The sequence below is a fragment of the Pseudoliparis swirei genome, chromosome 3 (assembly GCF_029220125.1).
Source record: "Pseudoliparis swirei isolate HS2019 ecotype Mariana Trench chromosome 3, NWPU_hadal_v1, whole genome shotgun sequence".
Lineage (NCBI taxonomy): Eukaryota > Metazoa > Chordata > Actinopteri > Perciformes > Liparidae > Pseudoliparis > Pseudoliparis swirei.
Window position 1 is genome coordinate 6854332 of NC_079390.1, and position 24564 is coordinate 6878895.

General features: G+C 43.9%; 1 protein-coding gene across 6 annotated transcripts; it reads left to right on the top strand.

Moving 5' to 3' along the window:
- Nucleotides 1-24564, top strand: LOC130190125 (serine/threonine-protein kinase TAO1-like). Of its 6 annotated transcripts, XM_056409357.1 has the most exons (22): nt 54-425; nt 514-653; nt 7034-7292; nt 7807-7878; nt 10203-10304; nt 11203-11248; nt 11355-11451; nt 11542-11655; nt 12134-12225; nt 12650-12743; nt 12871-12952; nt 13619-13786; nt 14432-14638; nt 15056-15190; nt 15486-15722; nt 15831-15959; nt 16634-16717; nt 16845-16964; nt 17067-17306; nt 17413-17625; nt 20038-20220; nt 20676-24564. In XM_056409357.1, exons 3-22 carry the CDS (start codon nt 7161-7163, stop codon nt 21153-21155), a joined length of 3027 nt encoding a protein of 1008 aa, XP_056265332.1. In that variant the 5' UTR covers nt 54-425; nt 514-653; nt 7034-7160; the 3' UTR covers nt 21156-24564. The 6 variants fall into 6 exon arrangements, with proteins under 6 accessions (XP_056265349.1, XP_056265332.1, XP_056265359.1 ...); XM_056409374.1 differs by lacking the exons at nt 54-425; nt 514-653 and adding an exon at nt 1-23; XM_056409367.1 differs by lacking the exons at nt 54-425; nt 514-653 and adding an exon at nt 1079-1296.

Genomic DNA, 24564 nt, shown 5'->3' on the forward strand with positions numbered 1-24564 from the left:
AGGGAGGGGGCAACATGTTCCCTGTAGGAAACGGCGTCAACAAGACTCCACAACTGTCACACGTGTCCTCTCGCCTAACTTAAAGCCGACCGCGCCGCTCCGGCTTCAGGCTTTCCTCTTCCCTTTGCTCGCTGTTTTCCTTCACGATGGAAAGGAGGTGATTCTCACCGCCGCCATTTTTAGGGGAACTGCCTATTGAAGTGAGAAACTTTGCTCGCTCGTTAGCAGCTAGCTAGTTGGCCACTCGCGCCGCTCGCCTTGTGACAGTTAACGCGTTGACAGTCGTCGCTAGCCGAGGCTACAGCCTCACGTCGGCGGAACATGCTCCCCGCGGCCGAGCCCGGGCATCCATGACGGAGACAACGGTTATTGCGTCAAGTGAACAATTTAGCGAACGTCAGACGTTGGTGGGAGAAGGAAAACAAGTCAGTGTAAGCGTCTTTATTGGGCAACTGTGTGGCGAGGCGAGCGATTTAGCGCCGCTAACTTATTAGCCTGCGATTTGCCACTTAGATTCCTCTGGACTGCGTCGCCTCGTCTCGCTGTGATTGAGCGGCCACATCCTCCGCCGCGGTCCCGGAGGCTGACTGGATTTAATCAGCGGTGTACTCGCCACCTCTCAGCCGATGAGGACCCATTGTTAAAAACACCAGGTGAGTCGGTCGCTAACGGGCGACGAGCAACACGGATTTAAACACAGCTTGAACAGCCATCTAGATTGGTCCGCCACTCGACAAGCTAGCGGCTAACCAAAAAGTTGCTGTCACAAGTTGTCTATCGCATCGACCGATTTTTAGTCTCCTCTTACTGGGTAACTTCACTGCTCCATTGTTGGCAATGCGGGTGTTAGTTGTGAATGCCAGGGCAGCCCAGCAGCGAGCAGAGCTACCGCTGCGCTGGGAGCGCGTTATTGTAAATAGTGGACACGTTACTGGGTTGCTTTTGCCCAACAAGCGTTAGCTGGCTCCGTTAGCTTGCCAATCCGCTTTCTGGACCTGAGGTTGCAAGCCGTGCCCCTCCCTCGTGTTTTGTTTCCGGGCTGTGCGTTGAGCGAAACTCCGCTTCAACGTGTCCGTTTTTGGGGAAGTTACGCTCGCGCCATGATTCACGCGCTGTGTGTACGCGACCGTGTGCGTGACGGGAGGCGACTCTCTTTCTGTCCGTCTGTCGCACCGACATGGTGTTGACGAGCCGTCGTTATCCGGGAGTGTCTGGACGCGTCTGTGGCGGATCGCAGTGTCCGTGGCGAGGGGCGCGTCCCGTCTGCCGCTGGCGGCGGTGTCTTTGTGCGCCGACGTGAGTCGCATTCCTCAGCCTCTCTCTGTGTTGACATTGCGTAACAAGGAGCACGCTAACGGTGCAGTCTTCTGCTCGGCTTACCTGGTTCTTCGCTCGCGTAACTTAAGCATAATTATACGTGACACGGTGCATCTGCAACACAACTATTTAACATAACCCTCTTTTTTTTTTAGTATGGTTCAATCACAATTCGTCGGTGTTGTCGCAACAAGTTTACCATTCGCTCAACGTTAACCGAGACACGTTGCCATCAGTTGGAGGGATCTCTCAACTGTGATGTCCAAGACTAGATGCTTGACATACCCAAACACCTCCACGTGCTTGATGGTGTGTGTGTGCCACTGCTGTGTGTTTGTTTGTTGTTAAATAATCACTGCGGTGTTGGCACCTATCTTTGTTGGTGTCTTTAGATAATCAATGCACCCTGTCTGCATGCTTGTGGAAACAACAGTGCATTCATCGGCTGGAACAGCTCCCTGTCTTTACTTTCAAGGACCTGATGATGATGATGATGTGGGGTGTGCAGCTGTTTTTAACTGTGACACTCATTCATGAGAGGCCGATAGACAAAGTTGTGTTTTCTTTGTCAGTGTTATATCGGGGGTGCTGAATATGGACACACTGCATAATGGATTTAAGCGTCTCACACGAAACATGGATGACACACTGGAGTCCTGCTCGCTGAAGTCTAGAACCAGTCGGCCACTGCAGACGAAGAACTGTTTCCACAATACTGTCGGCATAACTTTTTTTTGTGACTGGAAATATGTGACTTTGGTATACATCACATAGTATATACCTTATTTAGCTTACTGCTTGTAAGGCCACTGGGCTTTTATTGTTTTCATAAAAACATTTTAAATCTGGCAAAACTAATGGCTAATCCAATGACGGTGATCCTTCGGTCGTTGCTGTGTTCTGACTATCCAAACTGACAGTGACATAATACAAAGTGAGATAATAAAGTGATGGTCCTCTTCCTCAAAAGGAGTTCCTAAGCATCAGCCCGAGGTCTCTGATTGAGGCTGGCTGCTGAACAGTGGGATACCAATCCTGTATTTGATTTTGATGAGACTGAGGAAAAAACGACCCAAAATCTCCTCCATCGTGAGGGTCTGCCATCTTCTGAAATGATAGGATGTGCAATAAAGGTGTTACATTTTATATTCAGATCATTACTATATAAACAAACAACATTTCGCTATGTAAAGATGTATTGGAGTACCGGTAATAATAACTATACATTAATTTGTTAAATATACTCGAGGCACTTTACATTGTAAAGACAACCAAGAAAAGTAAAAAGAAGATGTTGACCTTTTCTTGACCTTTGACCCGATCAATCCCAAAATCGAATCAAATGGTCCCCGGATAATAACCAATCATCCCACCAAATTTCATGCGATTCGGTTTAATACTTTTTTAGTTATGCGAGGAACACGCATACAAATAAATAAATACACGGCGATCAAAACATAACCTTCCGCATTTTCAATGCGAAGGTAACGACGGCACACATGTCGGCCATGAAGTTAACGTTGTTTCTGAAGGAGCAGCTGTGATGTTGCAGTGCTGTTTTTAATGGTTATCTCTATAAAGCAGAGTTGCATCAAACCACTCTTTTCCCCCCTCCATATAGAATGAAATGCCTTGATTCAACATGTTTAGAAAACAAACGTTTTAATGATATTGTAAATACAACGTTGCATTGTTACAATTTTACAACAAGAGACGAGAAGTATTTCATGTGGACCGGTTTCATCTGGAAGAGACATGATCGTTCAATAAGATGCATCCGCTCTCTGCATTTCTACTTTTGAATTATTTAGCAATCCAGCATTTAGCGTCTTGCTGAAAGACAGTTTGAAAAAGTTCATGACAAAATACACGTTCTGTGTCTCCACAGTTCAAAACGGTGTAAATGCCCGGCACACTCGGACAGTTGATATCGGACAGTTGATATCGGTTATTCTGGTTGATGAGATTTTCTGCTCGGGTCAAGATTTTAAGGTTCAAGCTTTGCTGAAATAAACCTAAATGCACCTTTTTTTAAAGAATAATTATGGTACAAGTTGTGCAGCAAAACCAGAGTTAGGGAGATGTGGTCAAGTGCAGTATGCACAAATAACTACAAAAGTAAGTGTAGTCAAAACAAGAACTCTTTAATGATTGCAACATTGATGGTTTATTTTAGTTGTAATAGATTTTAACGAGCGAAAACATACAGGAACTGGTGCTTTAAGCTGCCTTTCCTTTGTGTATCTTTCCCGTCTCCATTTCTTTCTCTGAAAGTTGATGATCAGCAGAAAGCATGCGTGCTGCTCAGCAGCAGACCATGTGCAGCTACAGAGAATCTAACTATGGGGATCAATAAAGTATTTGATTATTTAGCAGGCCTCTCCATTTCTTCCTCTGTGACATGCCCTGCTCCTCGGCTCGGTGTACTGGCTGCCTCTTCTTGAGGCTCCTCGGTGATCTTACAGTACAGAGGAAATCGATTCACATAATGCAAAGAGAGAGAGAGAATCCATTTTCTCGAGCATTAAAGCAAAATAACTTTCAGTGCATTCCTTGATTGTGTGTGTGTGTGTCTGTTTTGAGTGAAACACTGGTAACTAGAACGGGCACTCGGTAGAGCGCATACCTTCGCATATCACAAGATTGGGCATTGAATTATGAACATTTTGGCATTAGTTGCATGCCAATTGGATAAAAATTGACCGTGCTATGGTAAAAAGAAGATTTTGACCCTTTCCATGACCTTGACCTTTGACCCAATTGATCCCAAAATCTAATCAAATGGTCCCCGGATAATAACCAATCATCCCACCAAATGTCATGCGATTCAAGAAGATCTTGACCTTTGACCCAATTGATCCCAACATCTCATCAAATGGTCCCCGGATAATAACCAATCATCCCACCAAATTTCATGCGATTCGGTTTAATACTTTTTGTATGAGAGTAACACGCATACAAATAAATAAATAAATACACGGCGATCAAAACATAACCTTCCGCATTTTCAATGTGAAGGTAACAATCCCCTTTAATAAAGTGCAGAGGAAGTGTATATCCTATAGATTTGAATGTATTTTCTGTTACTTTGCAATATTATCTTACTATAACCAGTCAATCACACATTTTTGAACAACTCTTATCAAGAGGAACTGGCGTTCTTTCTAAACTTGTTTTTTCAATTGGTTATGGTTTTGAATGATCCCTCCCTCTTCATGTTTGTCTTTAATTATACAGCTTCATCATGAAACTCAACTAAATAACTCTCTTGACTCTGTGATGCCACAAAGGTGCTGGGCTGGACGCACCACGGTCCCCTGAGCTATTAGATGACCGTGTGACTCATTTAAACCTATAAACTAAATGTGCATAGCTGATATCATCAACAAATAGTGAAGACGGGCCTTTATTGTCTTAATGTTTTGTTGCAATATTTTTTGACCCCATTCATATTTTAACCCTCCTCCTTTTCGGTGACCCGTGACCCGACGATTCAATGTGTAATGTGTTCTTTTTTCGCAACAAAACAAACAAAAGTACTCACTAATAAACTTAAAAAAATATTAATTAATAATAATTTTTTCTTTTCTGGAGTTTTAATGGCTATAAGGATAAAAAGGGTAAAATAAGTTAAATATAAAGGTAACAGGAGGGTTAACATTGGTCATATTCATAGGCGCCAAGGGTCAAAAGTGGAAGGTGAATGAATGATGAAGTCAAACAAATCCGCAGTTAATAGGAACAATAATGATCAAATAGTGATCACAATAGGGCTACGTAATGATGCTTTGCATTTCATTTTTCCCGATGAATTCGTAAATAAAGTTTATAATGCTTAGTCATCTCTGCATGCTAACATTACTCAGAGGTCACTTTTCTTTTCATATTTAAGGATGATTCTGTGTTTGGTTGTTTTTATTATTGCCCCCAGTCATGAGTGAAATCAAAAGTCTTTAAAAAGTACAGAAAGCTTTGACGGCATCATTCTTTGTTCCTATAATTAAAAAGGATATCCTGCTAGAACATTAAGTCCGATGGATGCCATATTTAATAAGGCAGCGGTTGCTCGGTTGCATTAATCTGTCCTGCTACCTAAAACAAAAAAGTACAATTTAAACTTTGCTTTCTAAGGCTTTTTCTAACTTTTTAAAGTAAAAGTTTGATAGTGTTTGTACACATTTAGCAGCGAAACATCATATATTACCAAGCGTGTCTTATAACACTGCACGTTTTGTGACAGAATTGGACACACGTCGTCGTTCTGTCTTCACCACAATAGACTCTTTCTGCTCGTGTCACTAAAGTTTGCTCCCAGCAGCAGTTTTTTTTAGCTTCTCTGCAGATATTTGCAGAGGGCCGAGTGTGTCGGTCGACAAGTTGTTTTCCTCCATCAGCCGGACAGCTTCTCCAGCAGGACAAACGTTGTGACATCAGCCAGCGGGCTCCAGGATGAACTGATCACTGTAGCGGGCTACGTTAGCGCTGCTGCAGAACCAAAGATAAACCGATGAGGTTCTCCCACTGGTTACCTTCGTATTGAAAAAGGTTATGTTTTGATCGCTGTGTATTTATTTATTTATTTATTTGTATGCGTGTTACTCACATAACTCAAAAAGTATTAAACCGAATCGCATGAAATTTGGTGGGATGATTGGGGACCATTTGATTCGATTTTGGGATCAATCGGGTCAAAGGTCAAGGTCATGAAAAGGTCAAAATCTTCTTTTTACCATAGCGCGGTCAATATCTATCCAATTGGCATGCAACTAATGCCAACATGTTCACAATTCAATGCCCAATCTTGTGATATGCGACAGTATGCGCTCTACCGAGTGCCTGTTCTAGTTCTTTCTGTAATGAAATAAGCATGTTGTTACGGTGTGGAGGCGGTTGTTTCCAATTTAGGCGAGGTTGTAAACGATGGAGTCATTATTTAAGGCTGCGTGTTATCTGTTGATGGGAAAAGTCAAAAAGAGGGCAGGGAGAGTGCTCGCACATTTCTTTTCTGCTCTTTAGGTGTTAGTCATGTTTGACGTCAAGCCATAATGTCACATATGAAACGTTTTCAACCTCGACGTGGCCGTGGTGTATCTGCTCAACATGTAACGGTATCAGATAACTAAGGGGGAAGTAAAAAAAAAAAAAGAAACACGCGCTGCCAGCAGTCCACCAATGGAGGCTGTTGTTCTGGAGCCCCGCGGCCCCTCGGTCCATTCCGGCAACGCCTCGCTCCAGACCGTGCGTCACAGAATGTGATCTCTGCTTCATTTCGTAGGATGTCTTTGTGTGCTGTGGTTGGACTGGATGGAAATCTGACCAGTGCTGCAACTATAACAATATTTTCAATGTCCCAAACATTTAGTTTACTGTCATAAAAGGAGAAAATAAACCAGAAGATATTCACATTTAAAAAGCTGGAGTCAAAGGATTTAGCCTTTTTTGTTGTTGCTTCAAATATTATACAAACCGATTTAATCAATGATTTAAATCGCTAGCAATAAAGTCAAGTTGACAAATCAAGCTTTGATCAAATATGACTTTGAGTCCATCATGCTTTAGTTTTGTGTTTCAAGATCAAAGTTGTGCTTAGATTTGCTCCTTTCCTTTGACCTTTCATCACATCAACTGCTCAAATGGGCTCCTCACGCTGCGTTGGATCAGGGTGTTTGATCTCGTCGTTGCTAACATCTCTCTCTCTCTCTCTCTCTCTCTCTAGGTGCCCGTGTGCTGGTTCCCTCGGCCCATCGGTTACTGCCGATGAGTCTTCAGCTGCGTCGGCGCAGCGCAGCACCCAGGTAGTCCCGTCCCCTTGGCGCGGGCGATAAGGGACGACGTTAACCACGATGCCCGCCTCCGTGAGGGCGGGGAGCCTGAAGGATCCGGACGTGGCGGAGCTTTTCTTCAAAGACGACCCGGAGAAGCTTTTCTCCGACCTCCGAGAGATCGGCCACGGCAGCTTCGGAGCCGTCTACTTTGTACGGCAACTTCGTCTTCGCGCCGACTGATTTTAATCAGGGTCACGATCCGTTTGGCGACGGGAGAACTTTACTCCGTAAAGACAGAATCCACACCGTCCCCCGCTAGAGTTGAAGTGATCACTTCTACGATCTCGATTTCATCGGCCGCCGTATTTCTTTCTGTGAATGATACGGTCGTTCAAGGCGACTTGACTCGCCAATTAAAGATAGCAACTCAAGTGTAGCTTACTTTTGTTTCCGTACATCAGCGGGCTCACAATGTCCGACAGTTTATCTCACAATTATACAAAGTGTAGGTCATTTATTAAACAAACAAACAATTTAAATACAGTATTTGTTGCCATTGCGCCAATGTCCAGAGGAGTAATGTGACTGAAACTATTCTTTCTGATCTGACTTTTGTTCTTGAACACTGCACACAGGGTGGCTTTAAAAAAGTACAAGAGGTATTGATATAGATATTGTGTATGATTTTGTTATGTGGACTGACAATTTACCTTTTGTTTCCAAGGCACGGGATATGCGCACAAATGAAGTGGTGGCAATTAAAAAGATGTCCTACAACGGCAAACAGTCGATTGAGGTGAGACACGATTGATTTTATCAGCAATGTTTACGTGTATGTATATAGATATATCTATATTTAGATATATCTATATATACACTACCGGTCAAAAGTTTGGGGTCACCCAGACAATTTCGTGTCTTCCATGACAACTCACACTTTTATTTATCAAATGAATTGAACATTTCATAGAACATATAGTCAAGACATTGACAAGGTTAGAAATAATGATTAATATTTGAAGTATAAATTTTGTTCTTCAAACTTCAAGCTCAAAGGAAGGCCAGTTGTATAGCTTATATCACCAGCATAACTGTTTTCAGCTGTGCTAACATAATTGCACAAGGGTTTTCTAATCAGACATTAGTCTTCTAAGGCGATTAGCAAACACAATGTACCATTAGAACACTGGAGTGATAGTTGATGGAAATGGGCCTCTATACACCTATGGAGATATTTCATTAGAAACCAGACGTTTCCACCTAGAATAGTCATTTACCACATTAACAATGTATAGTGTGTATTTTTGATTAATGTTATCTTTATTGAAAAAACAGTGCTTTTCTTTGAAAAATAAAGACATTTATAAGTGACCCCAAACTTTTGAACGGTAGTGTATATACACACACATTTTTAAAGAGTCCTGAAAGTATTGAACTTTTATCATTCATGCTTTTCTGTAAACTTTTTGTTTAAAAAAAAATGAAACATTAAAATTATTAACCATGAATTATGTGCAATGTAATACCCCTCACATCAGTATAACTTACTCTTTATGTTGTACTCCAGGCCGCAACTCTCAATAACTAGAGAAGTATGATGGTATTGAAGTCTGAGAAAATCATTCTACTTCTCGCTTGATTTATTATCAAAGTAAACATGAGTTTACATGTTCTTAATGGCTAGTTTAATTTATTAAATTATAGTTATATTTAGAGTAAAATACACCATAAAGCGAAGTGTAACGCTTTAGGGTGTGGCTTCCTTTATGATAAACGGGTCTCTATGATGGCTTTGGGAGTTGTCTGTGTTTTCATCTTACTCCCCCTTTAACCCTTTCCCAATGTATTTTCAGTTCATGAAAGTTAATTATAACATTTCATATATTCCGCATATCAACATATTCAGCGTTGGGCTGTATCTAGCTCCACCCTCTCGTGTCCCTTCTGGCTGCAATAAGCCAAGATGGTGACGGCCAAAATGCAGATTACGAGGTTTGAAAACGGCAGTTCACAAACCGACCGACATCACGGTGACTACGTCTACTTTTTGAAATTCAGTCGACGGTTATACCTTCTGTGCCACATTCTGACAGTACGTCTATCTTTTACTAATGTGTGCCACCAGATAAGAAATGGTATACAAATTTCATACCGCGATTATTGTGACCAAAATGACCTGTATTATTGTGAAAATGTTCAAATGTGCTTAAATATTAGAATATACTATAAATATGCATTAATACACAGTTATTATTATCATTCAATCATGCTGAATATGCACACAGACTATTTTCTGTGCAATGAGTCCAACAATAAACATAAATACAGAGACTTTGTGTGTCGGAGTCGACCCTCGTTGCAGAATGGCCGGTCCACCTTAAAGATCAGTCCACCTTAAGGTTAAGTTATTGCTAACCTTCACTTTAATCCTTTAATCAGCAGATAGACACGGGAACTTTGCTTGTATCTTGAGGAGTTGTGACATGTACACACTGAATAAATACTGTAGCTTAAAGTGGTCACACTGCACAGCTACATCCAGATACAATGTACATGTTAACTGCATACACACCATGTCTCTCTCTCTCTTTCTCTTTCACAAACAATTTTCGCCCGAGTTATCCGTTCAAGAATATTGCTTCTTGTATCACACATTTGACTTTTGAAAAAAAGTCCCAGATTTGGCTTGTAATACACTGGCAGAAACCCTGGTGGTAATCAAACACGGTTTTAATGATCCATTTGAAACAGTAATACTAACCATCGGGGTTTATGCTATTGTTTATCATGAAGACGGCAACCGTTACATCCTTATTTAAAAGTGTGAATGCTAACATCTACAATGAATATTCCGGTCAAACAGCCAAAGGTCACCGTCCAGGGTTGTCATTCCAGATACAGGTCACACTGCTCATGATTTCACATCACACACACAATCTGTGAAGAGAGCCACCTTACTCCTATTGGCCCTGAAAGACACTCATCCGCACACACACACACACACACACACACACACACAACATACAACATGCACTCACCGCTTGTGCCTGCATGTAAGCCAAGCAATGCTGTGCGTGTTTTATGTTTACCACCGTTGTCCCCCCCCCCCCCCGCCGACAGAAATGGCAGGACATTATCAAAGAGGTGAAGTTCCTGCAGAGGATCCGGCACCCCAACAGCATAGAATACAAAGGTTGTTACCTCCGCGAGCACACGGCATGGGTAAGTCACCAAAAGCAAAATAAAAAAGTTGTTACACTTTGTTTACATCTGGAAAATTATCTCATTACCTTCGCATTGAAAATGCCGGAAGGTTATGTTTTGATCGCCGTGTATTTATTTATTTATTTGTATGCGTGTTATTCGCAAAACTCAAAAAGTATTGAACCGAATCGCATGCAATTTGGTGGGATGATTGTTTATTATCCGGGGACCAGTTGATTAGATTTTGGGATCGATCGGGTCAAAGGTCAAGGTCAAAGGTCATGAACAGGTCAAAATCTTTCGCAAAACTCAAAAAGTATTGAACCAAATCGCATGAAATTTGCTGGGATGATTGTTTATTATCCGGGGACCAGTTGATTAGATTTTGGGATCGATCGGGTCAAAGGTCAAGGTCAAAGGTCATGAACAGGTCAAAATCTTTCGCAGAACTCAAAAAGTATTGAACCGAATCGCATGAAATTTGGTGGGATGATTGTTTATTATCCGGGGACCAGTTGATTAGATTTTGGGATCGATCGGGTCAAAGGTCAAGGTCAAAGGTCATGAACAGGTGAAAATCTTTCGCAGAACTCAAAAAGTATTGAACCGAATCGCATGAAATTTGGTCGGATGATTGTTTATTATCCGGGGACCAGTTGATTAGATTTTGGGATCAATCGGGTCAAAGGTCAAGGCCAAGGTCATGGAAAGGTCAAAATCTTTTTTTTACCATAGCACGATACATTTTTGTCCAATTGGCATGCAACTAATGCCAAAATGTTCATAATTCAATGCCCAATCTTGTGATATGCGAAGGTATGCGCTCTACCGAGTGCCCGTTCTAGTTCTGCAATGTTTTTAATGGCTTTTTATTTGTCCAAAAAAATAGCTATTCACAACTTTATCTTGTTTCTAGCTGGTCATGGAGTACTGTCTCGGCTCGGCCTCAGATGTGCTAGAAGGTGAGCAGATGTTGGATGTTTTGTGTGTATGTGAATGTGTATGTGTGTCTGTGTGTAACATATTTGACTCTTTTCACAAGAGACGCATTGTATTTTCCTCCGTAAGTTCATAAAAAACCTTTACAAGAAGTGGAGATCGCTGCCATTACCCATGGTGCACTGCAGGGGCTGGCCTACCTTCATTCCCACAATATGATCCACAGGTGAATGACTTTTTTTAATGACCTATATGACACCTGTAAACACTCCATCATGTGTTCCCCTGCTCTGACACATGCATGCTTCTCTCTCAGGGACGTCAAGGCAGGAAACATTCTGCTGACCGAGCCTGGACTGGTCAAACTGGCAGACTTTGGCTCGGCTTCCATTGCCTCACCCGCCAACTCCTTTGTGGGAACGCCATATTGGTAAATGAAAACTGAGATAATTCAAAGTATATAACGTTAAAGGTTGACCGTCTGCTTAAAGAAGCATGGATTTACGCAATGGATTTAACTGTAGAGTATTTATTTATCTATTTGCTTATCCACATGCGTTAAAAGCGGCTGGCTGATGTATTCAAATGCTCTTCTAGCTGAGATTGTTCTATATTTAGGATTGAGACAATCTTCAGGATTATGGACTCTATTTACATAAAGTGTTGTTTTGTTTATATTATGTATGCTTCAGAGAAAGTGCTCAGATAATATAATTATTTATTTTCAAACTATAAAGTGACAACGCCTTTTTAGTTTGCAGATTAGTAGCAAAACACATTTAAAGACGTGAGCGTGACTGAGTATCCATTAAAGTCGTCTCTCTTTTTTAAAATTACTGTCAATATACTTTATTGTGTTCATTTTCTATTTCTCGCTTTCATTTATCTTTCTCCTCTACGGCATCCAGGATGGCCCCCGAGGTGATTCTAGCCATGGACGAGGGCCAGTATGATGGGAAGGTGGATATTTGGTCCTTAGGGATCACCTGTATAGAATTAGGTAGGTGACCGTGTGTGTGTCGTCTTTTTAAAATGGAACTTCGGTGGAAAGAATACTTTCCTCTCAGGATATTAGTGTAAACGTAATACAAAGTACACTTTAATGCAAAGTCTGTGATACAAATGTTTCCAAATCATGAACTACTACCTGTTCGAAACACATGATTTGCTATTGATTCACAGATGTGCAAGAACTAACGCCATTAACTACACTTTCAGAGATTTGTTTGATGGATTTCTATTTTTGATTTAGGGTCCAGTTGAATCAGTCTATTTCATCATCTGTTTATTAACTCGGCAATTGAGGAAGGCATACTTTTTCTTCCTCTGAAACTTTTGTAACATCTGAATACACCTGTGATTTAATAAGGAGGAATACACACACACACACACACTGACACACTGACTTGTCATTTCTGTTCCAGCGGAGAGGAAGCCTCCCTTGTTTAACATGAATGCAATGAGTGCCTTATATCACATAGCGCAGAACGAGAGCCCCACACTGCAGTCCAGTGAATGGTGAGATGCCCCGCCCCAAACATACGTGTGAGCACAGACACACATGTTGTATGTTTTTTGCGCCTCAATCGAAGATGCTCAAGACTGTTGTCGTGTGTCTTACCCCCAACACCCTGTCATCTTTCAGGACGGATTACTTTAGAAACTTTATCGATTCTTGCCTTCAGAAGATCCCCCAGGACCGACCGCACTCTGACGACATGCTGGGCGTAAGTGCACGCCCGTTCTGTAATGCATGAGCCGAGAGCCCGTCAGCGTGGGAGATGGAAGATTGGCAAAGTCCTCTGGCGATGAATCTCTCTCTGATGTTGGTGCTCAGTTCTCCCTCCAAAAGCTTCTATTTTGATTCACTAATCCTCTACTTCCAGTTGCACGCACACGCAACCGGAACATGTATAGACACACCCAGGGCCTGGTTTTGTGGAAAGAACACGCATGTAATTACTGTCGAGATGCGACTTCTGCATCCACTGTTCGTAACTGAGCAGCTGTCACTTAGACCACTAATGGACTCACTGTTACTAATGGAGGTGGTCCTCGGGGTATGAAAGCACTGCATTGTCTTTCTGTTTCAACAATATTTTAAATTCAAAGTGTTACAAAGTTAAATCTTAAACACTCTTTAAATGTGATTTTTCGTCAATTAAACCGCTGGCCCAACTTAAATGTCTTTAAGAGACATTCTTGAATTTAAATATACTTTCATCAGATCATTGTCAAGCTAACTCGGAAGGCTCCTTGGGATATTTTATATTTTTCACCTATTACTCTTGTTGTTGTTGTTCTTGTTGTTCCCTTTCTTTTTCTTGTTGTTGTTGTTGTTTCTTCCTTCTTTTCACGATGCTCTGTCTCTCCCCTGTCCCCCTCCTCTTCAGCATGCGTTTCTGCAGCGTGAACGTCCAGACTCTGTGCTGATGGATCTCATTCAGAGGACCAAGAATGCGGTGCGAGAGCTGGACAACCTGCAGTACCGCAAGATGAAGAAGATCCTCCTTCAGGAGACCCACAACGGACCCACAGTAGAGGCCCCCGACGGGGACGAGGTGTGTGTGGATGCTTGTTCATTCAAATCAAACTACTGTGTGTATCTCTTAGACCTTCTTGTGTTCTCTCTTGCTGTCTCTCACTCACTCACTCACTCTCTCTCTGTCTGTCTCTCTCACTCTCTCTCTGTGCCTCTCTCTCACTCACTCTCACTCTCTCTCTGTGTCTCTCTCCCTCTCCCTCACTCACTCTTTCACTCACTCTCTCTCTCTCACACTCTCTCTCTCTCTCACACTCTCTCTCTCTCTCCCTCTCACTCGCTCACTCTCTGTGTCTGTCTCTCTCTCTCACTCTCTCTGTGTCTCTCTCACTCTCACTCACTCACTCTTTCACTCACTCTCTCTCACTCTCACTCACTCACTCTTTCACTCACTCTCTCTCTCTCTCTCACACTCTCTCTCTCTCACTCGCTCACTCTCTCTCTCTCTCACTCTCTCTCTCTCTCTCACACTCTCTCTCTCCCTCTCACTCGCTCACTCTCTGTGTCTCTCTCTCTCTCTCTCTGTGTCTCTCACTCTCACTCACTCACTCTTTCACTCTCTCTCTCTCTCTCTCTGTGTCTCTCTCTCTCTCACACTCTCTCTGTCTCTCACTCACTCACTCTTGTGCTGTCTCTCTCCCTGTGCTCTTTCCTCTGTCTCCAGGAGCTGGAGCCAGGCGGAGGTCGGACGGGAACGGTGAACAGTGTGGGCAGTAATCAGTCCATTCCCAGCATGTCCATCAGCGCCAGCTCCCAAAGCAGCTCCGTCAACAGTCTGAACGAAGCGGCCCAGGACAGCCGCAGCGAGCTGGACCTGATGGAGGGGGACCACACCGTCATGTCCAACAGCTCCGTCATACACCTCAAACCGGTGGGTAAAGTCACACGGACACACGCACCTATTTTAGAGAACAAATATAGGCGTTTATTCATAATTTATGAGAGGGGCACCCCACCCATTTTTAAACATGAAGATCGGTTCATAAATATATCTGAGGCTGTGGTGGGAGCTTTGTGTAAACTAAGAAAATTAAAGATTGGGGGTGTCAAGTTAAAAAGACATGGACATGCACACGTTTAATGGAATATGCTATTACATATAGGATGTTGTTTCAAGTTAGTGAGAAGTTTTCTCACAGCAGTCTGAGACTGTAAGACCGATTTCAATTGCTGTAAAATGTCCGTCTCACTTTTGTTTCTCTTCTGTCTCTTTCCCCTTAACTTTATATTTTTTGTTGTGAAAATTCAGTAACTACATTATGTTAATCATGCCGCCTTATGTCTCCAGGAAGAAGAGGAGAGTTTCTGTGCAGAAGAGGCAGCCAGCAGCCAACCCTCGGAGCCCCAGCCAATACCAGCTCAGGCCCCGAGGAAGCACTATCGCAATCGAGAGCACTTTGCCACCATACGCACAGCGTCACTTGTGAGAACACGCTTCCTCCTCCACCCGTCTCACTTACTCATTTGATTTATTAGTGGCTGTATCACAGAAAAGGAAAGAGTGTGTTGTGTTTGAAAAAAGGTCTGCAAATATTATTAATGTTCTACATGTAACAAACTGTTTCAACATTGCTGTTGTACCTACACACTGGAGTAGGATGTCTTCATCCTTCTGTTTAAACACCATGTCTGATTTAAATTTTTTTGTTGAACCTTTTTCAAATTACCTGAATCTAAATGAAATTCCTGTGATTCTTACCCGTGTCCACGCCTTGCAGGTGACCCGTGAGATGCAGGAGCACGAGCAGGACTCGGAGCTGCGGGAGCAGATGTCGGGATACAAACGCATGAGGCGGCAACACCAGAAGCACTTGATGGGCCTGGAGAACAAGCTGAAAGGGGAGATGGACGAGCACCGGCTGAGGCTGGACAAAGAGCTCGAGAGTCAGAGGAACAACTTCAGCCAGGAGATGGAGAGGTTGCTGAAAAAACACCAGGCGGCCCTGGACAAAGACGTAGGTGGACAAAGGAAAAGAGGCCTGCCGATACTGTGATATTCAACTGTTGGTGTTTAGTTTTGTCCCAAACAACTGAAGCAGATTCTTTTCGGCTGTCTGGTTTAGCTGAAGACGTTTACCAACGATGAGAAGAAGTTCCACCAGCACATCCAGGTGCAGCAGAAGAAGGAGCTCAGCAGCTTCTTGGAGTCCCAGAAGCGGGAGTATAAACTACGCAAGGAGCAGCTCAAAGAGGTGACGCTCCTGAACCACGCACTCCTCTTCACCACAGTGAATACATGATGAACACGATTGTGTCCCCAAATCATCTAAACAGAGATAATTAAGTCTGTATACTTTGACTTGTTTAGGTGTGTGGTGGAACGAGCTTTGCTCAGTGTACTTTACGTGTATACCTCAATAATCTTTCTTTCATTTGGGTTCTATGTTTTTTGTTTAGGTCATTTATTTATATATTCTTGTGAAGGGTTTGCGGGTCCCAACTGACTATTTTTGAATAAGTTATTGTTTTTGACTTCTTTTTTTTGGAATACAACATATATATAAGGCTCAGGAAACCCTTGCAGGTGTTTCGAGTTTTTAGAGATAGGATAAAAATAAAGAACTTCATCACAATATTCTAATTTTCTGAGACAGTCCTGTATATATATATAGATACCAAAATATATTCAGTTCATTGCTCAGACAAACGATGGTAGTAAATCATCACAGCTCAGAGGCTTTCTTTGCATTTAATTCTCGAAAGGATTTAAACAATGAATCAATTAAAAATTAAGTCACTGATGAATTTTCTGCAGATTGAGTAATACATTAATTGGTTTATAGTGTCAATGTCTGTAATATCAATAAGGCCCAGTTAGGACAATGCCCTGACATAATGAACAAAATGAAATGAATCTGTGTGGCAGGAACTGAGCGAGAACCAGTCCACTCCCAAGAAGGAGAAGCAGGAGTGGCTGTCCAAACAGAAAGAGAACATCCAGCACTTCCAGGTCAGGAGCGCTCCAACATGACGGGCGCTTGACAAGCCCGAGATCAGATGATGATTTTTGACACAGGCCTGGCAGGGAGTTCCCACCGTCTGTCGACTCTGTGACGTGAACACGGTTTGATTCCCAGGCGGAGGAGGAGGCCAACCTGCTGAGGAGGCAGAGGCAGTACCTGGAGCTGGAGTGTCGACGCTTCAAACGCAGGATCCTCATCGCCAGACACAACGTGGAGCAGGATCTGGCCAGAGAGGTACTCCGTCACACAGAGAGAAACCAACCGCCCGCTCCAATGTGTTTGATTGATTTTACTTATTTGATTGCTGTCAACCAGCATTTTCTCCTCTTTTCTTAGGAGCTCAACAAGCGGCAGACACAGAAGGACCTGGAGCACGCCATGCTGCTCCGACAGCACGAGTCGATGCAGGAGCTGGAGTTCAGGCACCTGGAGACGATCCAGAGAGCGCGGGCGGACTTGATTCGGACCCAGCACCAGACGGAGCTCACCAACCAGCTGGAATACAATAAGAGGAGGGAGAGGGAGCTGAGGCGCAAGCACGTCATGGAGGTCCGACAGCAGCCCAAGAGCCTCAAGGTACGTGTACTTGTTCACTCCACACACTCACTGAGACACCACTTGCACGGGGTTAAGCGCCTTTACTCAAAAACAATGTGTTCCTGTTTTTTGTTTTTTCCTGTAGTCTAAGGAGCTTCAGATTAAGAAGCAGTTCCAGGACACTTGTAAAATCCAGACCAGGCAGTACAAGGCCCTCAGGAGCCATCTGCTGGAGACGACGCCCAAGTCTGATCACAAGGCCGTGCTCAAGAGGCTGAAGGAGGAGCAGACCAGGAAGCTGGCCATCCTGGCCGAGCAGTACGACCACTCCATCAACGAGATGCTTTCTACGCAGGCCGTGAGTACCGGAAGAGCAACGCCGTGAGAGTTTTGGAAACAAAGATACACGAATGTTTCTACAGTTAGTGATGGAAGTTTAAGCTCACTGTTGATTCAGGTAGATCATAGTTTTTTTAATTCTCAGTGCCAATACAATAGAGATACCAAAACATACATTTAAAAGCACACATTAAGGACCGTGTGTGGTATTGAATATGGGAAAATATCAGTGGCGGGCCGTCAGGGCCAGCAAGGCCTTCTCTGCTGGCCTAAACATCATCAGAATATATATTTTTTTCTAAATATATTTTCCCACAAATATGTATTCAATTATTTCCCAGAGTAAGAGTTATTCTCTTAATTTCATAGCGTTCCTCTTGGTTGCGCTGCTGCCAGACCCAGGTTGAGATTTGAGGGCTGGTCTTTATGTTAGATCTTTATCCAATCATATTCAGCCATCGTGTTGCCAGGGGGCTAACATCTGCCCTTAGGCCTTCAGAATCAACATTGGGCGCTGGTAGCTTCAAGTGAATGGAATGACAATGTTGTGTCAACCAATCAGCTTTAGAGTTGGCTCCTCTAGGCCTTCTAGAAGGCCCCGAACCGCACAGGAGCAGCGAGCAGGCGTAGTGCTGCACGCCTTTGATTGGATTACCAATATTGAGAGGCGGGTCTATGGGCAGGTAGATGCAAAACCTCAGAACTAGGAAACTGAATTTGATAAAGGAATTAATTCGCGGACTACAAAGCTGTTTTTCAACCCACAATGGCGGAAGGAGGAGAAGATGTCGATTTGGTCGAGCATATACTTGAAATCTGCTTTGGTGCGGTAATGCCCTGTTTAGTGAACAAACTAGTGCAAGTGACTTTTTTCTTCTTTTTCTTTTTCTTCGTCCATTGCGCGATTCTGCAGCCGCATCGGGACGGAGGCCGAGAGAAATGACATGCTGTTGTGTAGAGACGATCAACATCAGACGGCTGTTTAGTTTAATAAATGAACAAAGACGTGCTATAGAGAAATGACGGGCGGGCCAATTTTTTAATGTCATGCGATCTACCAATACTACGCCCGTGATCGACGATTGAGCAGCCCTGTAGAGCCATGGTAGATCATAGTTTTTTAATTCTAGTGGATTAATAGAGATACCAGGACCTCACTGAAGGCCCAGGCCCTAGGCCCACGGCCCGCCACTGCAAAATATGTAATTTATGAACATCTAAACAATACTTGAATGAATAGGGTGTGAAATTTACGAGAAGAAAATAAATGTAATATAAATTATATAATAATAATAATCATTTATTTTTTATAGCGCTTCCCAAGTCACCCGAAGTCGCTTTACAGTCCAGAGTCCAGTAGTCATACACACACACAGTCATACCGGTGGTGGTAAGCTACATCAGTAGCCACAGCTGCCCTGGGGCAGACTTATTATTATTATTATTATATTATGCATAACTAGGTTTTCGTTCGTGAAACTAAGAATCGTTATTTTTTATTTCGCTTAGAAAAAGTCATTTATATCTACGACAGGAGCGACTCGGCTTCCACGGAGTTCACTTGCATCGCCATGTTTCCACGGCTCTAGAGCGAGAGCCTTTCAACACACACACACACACACACACAGTGAGCAGAGATGGTGGGTGGAGTGTGGAATTATCGAGTTGACTGCAACTATGATCGTGACCGTTACTGCGACATAACAATCACGAGTAAAAAGCCAATACTTCTGATCAATAAATCTGTTCAACGAGCATGTAAACGAAAGCTCAACCTAATTCAATCGGCCGCTCCCATCCACGCCGCCGTGTTCACACAAGCACGATGGGCCTTTTCTTAATGAACACGCTGCTGCCTGAGGCGAAGCCGACGGGAGGAAGGACTGATGACTGTTATTGATTATCAGCATTTACAAACTTCACTCGGGAAGGTTATTTATTTTATTGACGTTTAAAAAAAATACATATTTTTACAGTGATTTTGCTCCAGACACAATATTTAGCTACATCTTAATTATAAAGAACTTATTTCTGGAATTTTTTTATTTATTTTAAATGTTTTTAAAAGCAATCATGACAAATGATTAAAGTGGCTACTTGTAATAAAATAATTATAAAGATACCCATCCCTACCCTCGCCATTAGACGCCACTAGACCTCACGCACTGTTCCTTTAAGAACACTACCGAGCATGTAATTTAACAATTATGAATGTCTTTCTTCATTTGTTGTTTGTAGGACAATATTAGTATATGTTCATCTGACGCAGGATCATTGAGTCCAACGTCTTATCTGACGTTTATTATTCTGTATTCATGGCGTCCTGCTGCACGTCACTGACCTTGAGCCCCAAACTTTGGCTCCCGCAAAGAAAGTCCTCTATACATCTGCGTCGTTCCGTCTTCACGTCTTCCTTTCCGCTTTTCCTCAGCTGCGGCTAGACGAGGCTCAGGAGGGGGAGTGTCAGGTCCTGAGGATGCAGCTGCAGCAGGAGCTGGAGCTCCTCAACGCGTACCAGAGCAAGATCAAGATGCAAACGGACGCTCAGCACGACAAGGAGCGGCGGGAGCTGGAGCAGCGGGTCTCCCTGAGGAGGGCGCTGCTCGAGCAGAAAGTAAGGAAGGCCCTGGACGTCGTCCGGTGTCGTCCTGTCAGGAGGACGAGCGTCAATACATCTGGGAGTGATTTGTGGTTATGAGACTACCCTTCTGTGGACGTTCGCTTCCTGTGTTTTATGTCCTGTGTCTTTAAGAGACCATTCAACCTTTCCTCAGCCCTGTTCTCTTAAACTGGCTACATGTTTCTTATTTGGTATTTTAAGTGCAGATGCACATAGTATTTCATTGTGTGAGGTCGATGTGTTTTTGTTCTGTTTTTAAAGTTTCTAAATTAGTTTATTTTATTTTTCCCGTTGTTCTATTTCCCAATAATATGAAGCGTGTAGTTATTTTTTCTCCGTTCAACCAATAATGTGCCATGATTGGACAAATGGCGGCAGTTGCTTTGTCACCCGGTGTGTATTTGTGTGTGTGTGTAGATGTGGGTTGTTGACTGTGCGTCTCTCCGCAGATTGAAGAGGAAATGCTGGCGCTGCAGAACGAGCGCCTGGAGCGGATCCGCTCGCTGCTGGAGCGCCAGGCCCGGGAGATCGAGGCGTTCGACTCCGAGTCCATGCGGCTGGGCTTCAGCAACATGGTGCTCACGAACCTCGCTCCCGATTCCCAGGGGGGCTGGGGGGGCGCAGGTGGCCAGGGGGGAGGCCACTGGCCCGGAGGAGGAGGCGGCCACCACGGTCACCCCCACCAGGGGGGCTCCAGCTCACAGCAGCCCTGGGGTCACCCCATGCTGGCCGGGGGCCCGCCACCTTGGAGCCTCCATCACCCCGGGGGAGGGAGTCAGAGGGGGAGCGCGGGAGGCGCAGGAGGGGCGAGAAACAGCCCACAGGCGATGAGGAGGACGTCGTCGGGGGGGAGAAGTGAACAGGGCATGAGCAGGAGCGCCAGCATCACCTCTCAGATCTCCAACGGGTCCCATCTGTCGTACACTTAGAACACACACACACACACACGAGCGACTCGATAATTGTCTTAAAGTGGAATCCTTGTGACGCTACGCAGACGCACACTATGCATGCGCCACACATGCTTCACATGCACTTATCTCCCAGAGTGCGTCCGGCCCCCACCGCGCAGCACCAGCTGCTCTCTTGCATCAGGGGGCTGACAGCCGGAGTCCGTGGAAACCCAAAAGTCTTGAGACGAATCCAAGATGGCCGAGGGCCAGAGACGGCGTGCCACAGTGCAAGAGTGTCATTTATCGTACAGAGGCTATTTTACGCCTTTTACATGTTAGTCTCTGTTGTCATGGGCCCAAAGTAGGATATTCATATTATCTACCATGGGGTTCATTATCAGGCGTTTGTTTGCAGTTTATTTATTTTTGTATATGTGGGGCAAGTTTGAGGCTTTCAGTTCAATAATGTGCATCACGGTAAATATTGCATTCAGTTATATGCAATTTTTAGAATCACGTTTAAAAAATGTGTTCCCTCAAATAACTCGCAGCTTGAGATTTAAGCACAGATTGAGATTATTGTCTGTGCAGTGAGGGAGGAGGGAGAGACGGAGGGGTCTGATCTAAGAGGGAAGAATGCCTCGGAACACGTTGGACAGGTCGAGAAGGAGCGGAGAGCAAAGACGAATGTTGTGAGGATCAGTGTGTACCTCTGACTTCTAAAGAAGTAGCACACGGTGTCATGAATAGCTAAACGTTATGCAATCTGTCATTCCAGCCCGTGGGATTTTACTGGGATCCCAGTGTGCTGTGTTCTCACTAGAATGAGTGAGTTCGGGCCGCACAGAGGCCCAAAGTAGTGCGTTGGTCTGAGCCACGCCAACATGCTGTGATGTGTTTCAACCAGATTGTGCCAGAGATTTTTAAGTTGGAAGTTCATGTGATGCCAAGCGGAGGGAAGGGAGTCCGTCGCTCGGCCTCATGGGCTCGACTCTCGGGTTTCCACAGACCTCTGACCCCTCTCTGCTCACGCCGACCCAGTGGACGGCCAGTCTGAGGGCCACTGAGGCCTCATCGGGGCCCGACCTCTCCAAGTCCCACCACTAGTGGACGCCTCTCGCTTGCCGTCGGCGTCGCTTTCGCGGTCCGATCCGCCGCGGTGTCGCTCGGCGAAAGCGACGCCGACCTCGAGAACGCTCGAGCAGAGCTTCGCCCACGGGGCGCCGTGACCCGACCGGCGCTCTGCCGCGGGCTCTCGTGCACTCGACACGATCGATGAATCCCATTTACACACATGCATACATATTATAGTTATTGATTTATTTATTTTTTCTCATTCCCCGGTCAAACCGGATGTCCCTTTGCACACTTGGTTGATGAACGCATGCACGGGAGTAACATTGCAAACATGGGATTGAGACATTAAAGTGTTAAAAACTAGATTTTTTTAAAATATAGTTCTCTTAGCAGTTGCCTGTAAATCGGCAACGCGGCAGCGTTTCTGTCGGGGCAACGATGTCCATCTCAGTTGCCTATAAATGTCCCAGCGTGTGTTTTTTAATGGTGATAAAATACTCCTTTGAAGAGGCGAGAGATGCACTGAGCGAACGGAGGGCAGGAGAGAGAGAGAGGAGCGTCGCTCGCCCTCTGCTGGTCGGTGACTGCTGGTCGTCTCGTTGGGTCGATGGGCGGTGGTGCTGGGATCTCCGCTGCCATGTCCCTGCTCCCTTCTCTGGTCTGACGTCCCGCTCTGTCTCCCCCCCCCCCCCCCCCTTTGACCTCCCAAGTCATGTTCTGACCAATCACCTCCCTGACTCCCTCCACGCTGGTTTCCTCCCCTCTTGAGCCCTGGCCTGGTCGTCATCTTCCCTGATCCATTTGGGAAGAGCTCTTTGGAAAGTGAAGAAGAAGAAAAATGAAATGTGTATTGTTCTATAAATCTTATTTTAAAAAAGTATTAGAGATAAAGGTGGAATTCTGATTGTGAAATGCAGAGATTATGCATTATAGGATTTTCAGAGGTAGAATGTCCAGTAACGCTGTTAATATTGTATATTTTTTATTTGAAAGTATGGAAATCTAATTGAAAAATCAAAGACAAACAAGAGTTGGACTGCTGAAGCATTCCAACTAATTAGTAGTAGTGATGCTTACACAGTGATGTTGTTTTGGACCAGCGGTTTTGAAATGAACGATTACAGATTTACTTTAGTGAACGATAACAACACGACTGTCGGTCAGATTGCCGTCTAGTAAAAGGGCAACTTTTTGTTTAATGCTGAATTAGGATAATTTTGCACATTTTAAATGGTGTTAGGTGTAGCCTTTGCCTTCGCATTGGTTATATTTAATTGACATTACGATACAAATATAGATAGATGGACTCAAATCTGTCTAATAAGGTTTTTTCACGTTTTTTAAGTCAGTCATAGCCTCGAGAAGGAAAGAAACGTCTTCATAGATCTATACAATTTGGGATAACAGCAGAATTCTACAATATGTGTGCATAAATCATATTTCGTGAACTCCACAACAGAAATTCTTGCACAAGATTGTGAAAATATATCTGTTTGATATCTCCGCCGAGCTGTTGTGGGGTCCACGGATATAATTTGGACTTCATTTATGAAACATGCGCCCTCTTCTGTTGTGGTTCTACACAAAGCATTTCCACTCTCCACTCAAGTGTGACTTTCTTTCTTTTTTTTTTTTTAATCTTACTACCTTGCACTCTGAATATAACTTTGTCTTGGCTCAGCTCCGAAACCTGAATGGCGGTGGTCCCATTGTTTCTCTTCAGCCAGTATGCCGTTACATCCATCATCTTTTATCAAACCGCTTTCCAGTTCTCCGGGGTTTGATTTGGCGTTATGCCAGAAAAGGTCATTTTTATTTCACAGATGTCTGCAGAGGGCCAAACGAGTGGCCGACGGCTCCACCCGCTCTCGTGTGGACTAGAACTCCCCAGGTGGTCGGGGCAGAGTCTAGCTTTAGACCTTGGTCACTCTGAACTGGATCAGTTGCACTGCTTGCACAAGTGATTGACCAGATTGAGTCTACTGTGATGCCCCTCGGTGTGGCCGACGGAGGGCTGCCATTGGTTGAAAGTAGGCGGGGGGGCAGCGTTTCGTCTCTGTACAGTCTGTTTATCAGTATTCCCTTTATCTCCTGTCATTTGGTGGATCTTGCTGTTTTATCTCCGTAGTCCAGAGACCTGTATTAAACTGTATTAAATTGTATAGATTGTTGCAAAAAAAAGCTGAATGTTGCATAGCGGAAGAGAAAAGCTATCCTTACAGATGACCACGGGATTTAAAATGTATAAAAGAAATCAAGAAACAATGTTTAGGGGAATAAATGTAATATTTTGTTTGTAATTACTATTTTTTGTTGGAAGAGGGCTACTGGATAAAGAATGATCTGTAATAAAGTAATTTTAATATTT

Excerpts from the sequence above, each read along its gene's own strand:
- LOC130190125 (XM_056409374.1), top strand. The coding sequence starts at position 7,161 with ATGCCCGCCTCCGTGAGGGCGGGGAGCCTGAAGGATCCGGACGTGGCG. Across the intron at positions 7,879-10,202 it reads ACGGCAAACAGTCGATTGAG|AAATGGCAGGACATTATCAA; the intron begins GTGAGACACGAT and ends CCCCGCCGACAG. Across the intron at positions 15,191-15,485 it reads CCATACGCACAGCGTCACTT|GTGACCCGTGAGATGCAGGA; the intron begins GTGAGAACACGC and ends CACGCCTTGCAG.